Here is a 5,499-nt window from a genome sequence, read left to right as displayed (position 1 = left end):
GGGGTCTTATAAGAGATTCCACATGCTGAGAGTGACGGAAGCTTGGCTTTGACACCACCAGATGGTATAACAGAGCACCCTGAGTTCTCCATTATTACCAGACCAAGGACTCTGATCCTCTGGTTCCTGCAACATGTGAGAAGAAGGAATTCCCAAAACATAAGCTGAAAATGTGTCTCCTAAATGCTTGCCCAGGTTCCTCCTGACCGAAGATTTATCAGCATGAGCATCAAGAACATACCCACACTCCAGCAGCTGGCAGTGCAGAGCCTGCTGAGCAACCAGGCCTTGGCCATCTCTGCCCTGGAGCCCATGCCCACAAATTTCTTCCCACCGCTGTTCAAGGAGGCCTTCGACGGTAGACACCTGGGACTACTGAAGGCAATGGTGGCAGCCTGGCCCTTTGCTTGCCTCCCTGTGGGGGCCCTGATGAAGATCCCCGATGTGGAGGCATTGCAAGCTGTTCTGGATGGCCTAGACATGCTGCAGTCACAGAAGGTTCGTCCCAGGTAAGCAAGGCCCAAGGAGAAGAGAAGGGTATCACTGAGCTAGTGGTAAATTCATGGGAGGTGAGGGAGAATGGGGTCAAAGTGGACAGAGGCTTCTGTTGTCACAACTTGGAAGTCTGTAGAATATCTATTCAAGTTGAAAGCTGATATAAATGGCAGTCAGGAGTGGAGGAAAGCTCAGAGTCCATGAAGCCATAGTGGGAGGAGCCTTCCCCTGGCTCTCCTACAGGCATTTGATGTGAAAGAGACCCAAGTCTAGAGTCATTGAATGGAGGGAGGGAGGAAGGTCTCCATGAGCAGTTCATGCTAAGAGTCCTGGCCTGGCAGGTGAGAGGGGCTGTGTTGGAGCTGACAATAGTGAAGTGGGACATAAACTGTCTCTGAGTCAGTTCCTGGTTTACATTGTGTAATTCCTTCCTTTTCTCTCCCAGACGGTGGAAGGTACAAATCCTTGACTTGAGGAATGTGCACCATGATTTCCTGGGTGTATGGACTGGACCACAGGAAGGAGCCGACTCAACAGAGACTGGGAGTGAGAAGCAAATAGGGAGGGACCTTCCTAGATACGCGCTGAGGCCGCGTTTGAAGGTGGTCACTGACCTTAGCTTCAGGTTCCAGCTGAAAGAACACCAAACATGCTTGTTGCAGTGGGCCCAGCAGAGAAAAGGCTCTGTGCGGCTGTGCTGTCTGAGGATGACTATTTGTGCCCTCCCTGTGGAGATTGTCAAGAAGGTCTTGGACATTTTCCATCCACACTATATCGAGGAATTGGAACTATTCACAAACCAGGTTCTGCCCTTCCTGGGTCACTTTGCATCTTGCCTTGGCCGTATGAGAAATCTTCGTAAATTCCATATAACTCAGATCTACTTGAGCACAGACAGCGTTGTATGTCCTACTTTGACATACACAGAGGAGAAGTGTGCTATCAAGTTCCTTTCTCAGTTCTCCAAACTCAACTGTCTCCAGCATTTCTCTATACATGGAGTCTCCTTTTCCTCTGACCTCATGAAACAGTTGTTCCGGTAAGAAAGGATGGAGAGCTGTTTGTACTGTGACAGCAAACCTTTTCCCTTTGCTTCAGCATTAGTTGTCCCCTGGGGGGTGTGTGCCACTGTGCATTTTAGAATGATGGACTCATTACACTATCTAAGCGTGGACTTGCTTCCTTCTTAACTGACGATTCATTTAGCAGAGTCAGAGCTGGGGTAGGAGATGTTTAGAGAGCTGCCTTGAAAGCAGGTCCATTGGGTGGGTCAGACCCAGTGAGTGTGCTCTGGATATTCCTCCTTGAGATCCTGGCTACACTAACAGGAGAACTTGACAGATTAGCAGGCCCTGAGGTGTGGACAACTCACACTTGCACAGGATCCTAAGGAGCTCTGTACTCACATCTCTGTGAACAGGGACCAGATTGTGTTGGATCCTCTGTCAGCCTCGAACTCTGCCAGAGAGAAGGATAATATGAGCACAGGTTGAGACTTAGTAGGTGGAAATGGGTGATGCTGGGGTGGGGGACCATCACTTTCAAAGTTGGAGCACTTTGAAATCAGGCATAGGGGATGTGATTGAGAGGAAGGACAGTGATGAGCTATGCAGGACACATACCCCCGAGATGTTTCCAGAACCTTTTTGTGATGGTCCTCTCTGGGTATGACCTCCCAGCCTGCTGTTGCAAAGTTTAGTTCTGTTTGACAGAGTGAGGACAGGCAGATACAGATCTGTGGTCTGAGACTGACCCACCTTATGTATATGTCTCAGGAGACAATTAATAAGCAGGAACCAACAGGTTGTATACCAAGTGTTGACCTTCAGCATAAGGCTAGACTGACTTTACATATGTGTTCCCCTCTGTCTCAGCGTCAACCTTACTAATGTCCTTCATTAGCTGGAACTAATTTCCTGTTCTTTCCCTAGATGCCTGAAGACCCCCTTGGAGTCCTTGTGTATCACTCTTTGTCAGCTCTCACAGTCAGACCTGAAACACTTGTCACAGTGTCAGAGGCTCTGTCACCTGAAACACCTAAACCTCAATGGTGTAGAGTTATCCGAGTTACGTCCCATACATCTCCGAGTTCTCCTAGAGAATGTAGCAGACACACTGCAGAACTTGGAGTTAATGCAGTGCAGGATGAAGGACTCTCAGCTCAGTGCCCTCTTGACTGCCCTGAGCCAGTGCTCCCAGCTCACCAGGGCCAATTTCTATGATAATAACTTGTCCGTGGCTGTACTGAAGGACCTTCTGCAAAGCATGGCCAATCTAAGCAAGTTGACTGTAGAGCTCTACCCTGCCCCTCTAGAGTGCTATGATCGCCAGGGTTATATCCTAGTGGAGAAATTTACCCAAGTATGTCCTGAGCTCCGGGATATAGTCACTTCCCAAAGGCAGCCCAATACAGTAGTCTTTGCTACACGCTACTGCCTTGAATGCTACAGGCGCTGTGTTTATGACATGGAGAGCACACTTTGTTGGTGTTGGCAATAAATAGGAAAAGGCTGATTCTGGATACTGAGAAATGAAAGTCTAGGTGTTGTGAATTTAATCATGGAGTATCAGAACACATGGTTTCAGACACTGTGTGATTCATTGGAAATGAAATAGTGTTCAGTGGATCCACACCACAGAGTCTAACTTGACTTGTAATATAATGAGCCCATGGCCCCAGTTGTCTTGTGGAATCAGAAAGGCAAATTTACATTTCTAAATGTGCCTCTGTCAAAACAGATTCACCACGGACTTCCAAGTATGTGATAGTTATAAACTTATGATCAGACTAAGAACCTGAATGCTCTTATCTGTATCCTATTCAGTTAGTAATCTAAGTTTTAGGTTCACAGTCAAGGTGTCCCTTGACCTCATGAAGTATGATCAAGGACATTTTGGTCTAAGACTTGCCAGCATCAAAATGAACTGAAGTCATTTATGACATTGTCTTCCCCTCTTTAAGTCCCATTGTTTGGCTGCTTGGTGGAGTATTGGTACAGAACTGTCAAACTCAACTGAGCAGTATCGACCCGCTCTCCTATGAAGATGGTTTTGGAGAAAAGCAGGAGATTCCATCCCAGAATACTTCAGTGTGTGCTGTGCACACACTGAAGATGGCTGAAGAAAAAGTCCTTGCCTAGAGAACTGACTGACCTGAGACCTGGTTGTTAACTCTTTAGTTGTGAGCTTTGTCTTGATTTGCTAAGAGAGTAGCCAAGCCACCTATTTTACTCCCTTTCATTGGATCACATAGCAATAAGATGGTTTTATTTACTCTGTATTTTCATTGGTCTTCATTAAAAAAAATAAATCTTCCTGTTCTCACACATCTTTGTGATTAAAACCTGCTAACTCATAAAATGTACTAATTGTGAAGGACACTTGAAATCACACTCTGGACAGAACCATCCCTGGTAAGTGGTGTGATTGTGAGCAGAGTGGCATTTGAACACAGACCCTGATTATTAACACAGTCTAGAAAAGTGTGGAGGCTTATAGAATTACAGCTCCATGAATGCTCACAGAGGTTGGTTGTCACAGGCTAAGAGCCTGTTGTGACTTGAGCTATGACTTTCACTGGGTTTATCATGACTGGATGTACAGCAATCCAGCTTCTGTCCCTCCTCTTCCTCCCATTGTTCAGGCTGTGGTGCATTCTAAACGCCGGTGTGTGTCAGGAAAAATCCAACAGAGGGGTAAAAGTGGATTCAATGGGAAGAGTCAACATCAGGGTTCTTCTTTCAGGTCTGAAAGTTAAAAAGTATTGACCTTCAGGCCATTAAGAAAGTGGATTCTCTGCAGAGAAGCCTGGGAAAAATGGAAAAGAACAGAACAAACAGGCAGATGTAACCTTTTCACCCCTAAAAGAGATGAAGAACAAAAGTGAAGAGGAACAGAGTAGAGAGAGCAGAATCTGAGGCAGGTGCCACTGACTCTGCTGAGGGGGCTGGCCTGCTGGGTGATGATGATGATGAAGCTGCCAGGGATGATCAGCTGGAGTCGATCAACTGAGAAAGGAGACTGTTGTGGATATCGCTCTATACAAATAAAATGCTGATTGGCCAGTAGCCAGGCAGGAAGTATAGGCAGGACAAGCAGAGAAAAGAATTCTGGGAGGTGGAAGGCGGAGGCGGAGAGATGCTGCCAGCTGCGGCCATGACAAGCAACATGTGAAGATGCCGGTAAGCTATGAGCCACGTGGCAAGGTATAGATTTATAGAAATCGGTTGATTTAAGATAGAAGAACTAGATAACAAGAAGCCTGCTGCGGCCATACAGTTTGTAAGCAATATAAGTCTCTGTGTGTTTACTCATTTGGGTCTAAGCAGCTGCAGTACTGGCTGGAGAGATTTGTCCTGACTGTGGGCCAGGCAGGACCAGAAAACTCTAGCTACAGGAGACGATGACAGAGACACCACCAATGGGGAGGATGGTTCTTAAGTACTTGGAAGAACTGAGAAATCCTACTCCATTATTCCTTTACCTGAGTGCTTGTCAGAGATCAAAGCAGGACTCAGTCCTCTGCCCTAGTATCTCCAGCACATTTTCACTGTCCTCCCTCCTCTTATCCTTCATTAATTCGTAACTGCCCTGTGCCTAGTTCCATTTTTCCTTCTTTTGACACTCTTTAGTAATTTTCTTAAGTCTTACCCTGTAAGCTTTGCTTTTAATTTTGATGTCTCTTTCACTTAACAATAAGATGTAGGGCTTTTGTCAACTGTCTCCAAAATAGTCTCTTGTTATGCAGGGAATATAGTTCTCCCGATTCATATCATTTCAGTAGTTGCTTTCTTCACTGCAAAGGCATCTCATTTACATGTTACCCTGAAAGCAGCTTTGCGTTAGAGGGCTGGGCTTTCCCTCACATGAGTGGAACCGTTCAACATGAACGTAGCCATGTATTTTTGTGAATGAGAGTTGGCATGTCAAATATAGGAAAATACTGTAATAGTCTTAATATTTGTTGGATGGCTGGGGAACATGCAGGGGACTGAACCAGGCCCT

General features: G+C 46.0%; 1 protein-coding gene across 1 annotated transcript; it reads left to right on the top strand.

Moving 5' to 3' along the window:
- The first annotated feature begins 222 nt into the window (after positions 1-222).
- LOC131905055 (PRAME family member 12-like) lies at positions 223-2,994 on the top strand. Its single transcript, XM_059256011.1, has 3 exons — positions 223-509; positions 941-1,534; positions 2,427-2,994. The coding sequence occupies exons 1-3, from the start codon at positions 223-225 to the stop codon at positions 2,992-2,994; spliced, it is 1,449 nt and encodes a 482-aa protein (XP_059111994.1).
- Positions 2,995-5,499: the final 2,505 nt, after the last annotated feature.

This window comes from Peromyscus eremicus, chromosome 2, assembly GCF_949786415.1.
Source record: "Peromyscus eremicus chromosome 2, PerEre_H2_v1, whole genome shotgun sequence".
NCBI classification, from domain to species: domain Eukaryota; kingdom Metazoa; phylum Chordata; class Mammalia; order Rodentia; family Cricetidae; genus Peromyscus; species Peromyscus eremicus.
The sequence above is the reverse complement of the archived record's forward strand: the minus strand, read 5'-3'. Positions and strand labels throughout refer to the sequence as shown.

What these genes read in the sequence shown, in the direction of transcription:
- LOC131905055 (XM_059256011.1), top strand. Translation starts at nt 223, where the DNA reads ATGAGCATCAAGAACATACCCACACTCCAGCAGCTGGCAGTGCAGAGC. An exon ending in TCACAGAAGGTTCGTCCCAG is followed by an intron (nt 510 to 940) that starts GTAAGCAAGGCC and finishes TTTCTCTCCCAG; the next exon opens with ACGGTGGAAGGTACAAATCC. An exon ending in CTCATGAAACAGTTGTTCCG is followed by an intron (nt 1,535 to 2,426) that starts GTAAGAAAGGAT and finishes TTCTTTCCCTAG; the next exon opens with ATGCCTGAAGACCCCCTTGG.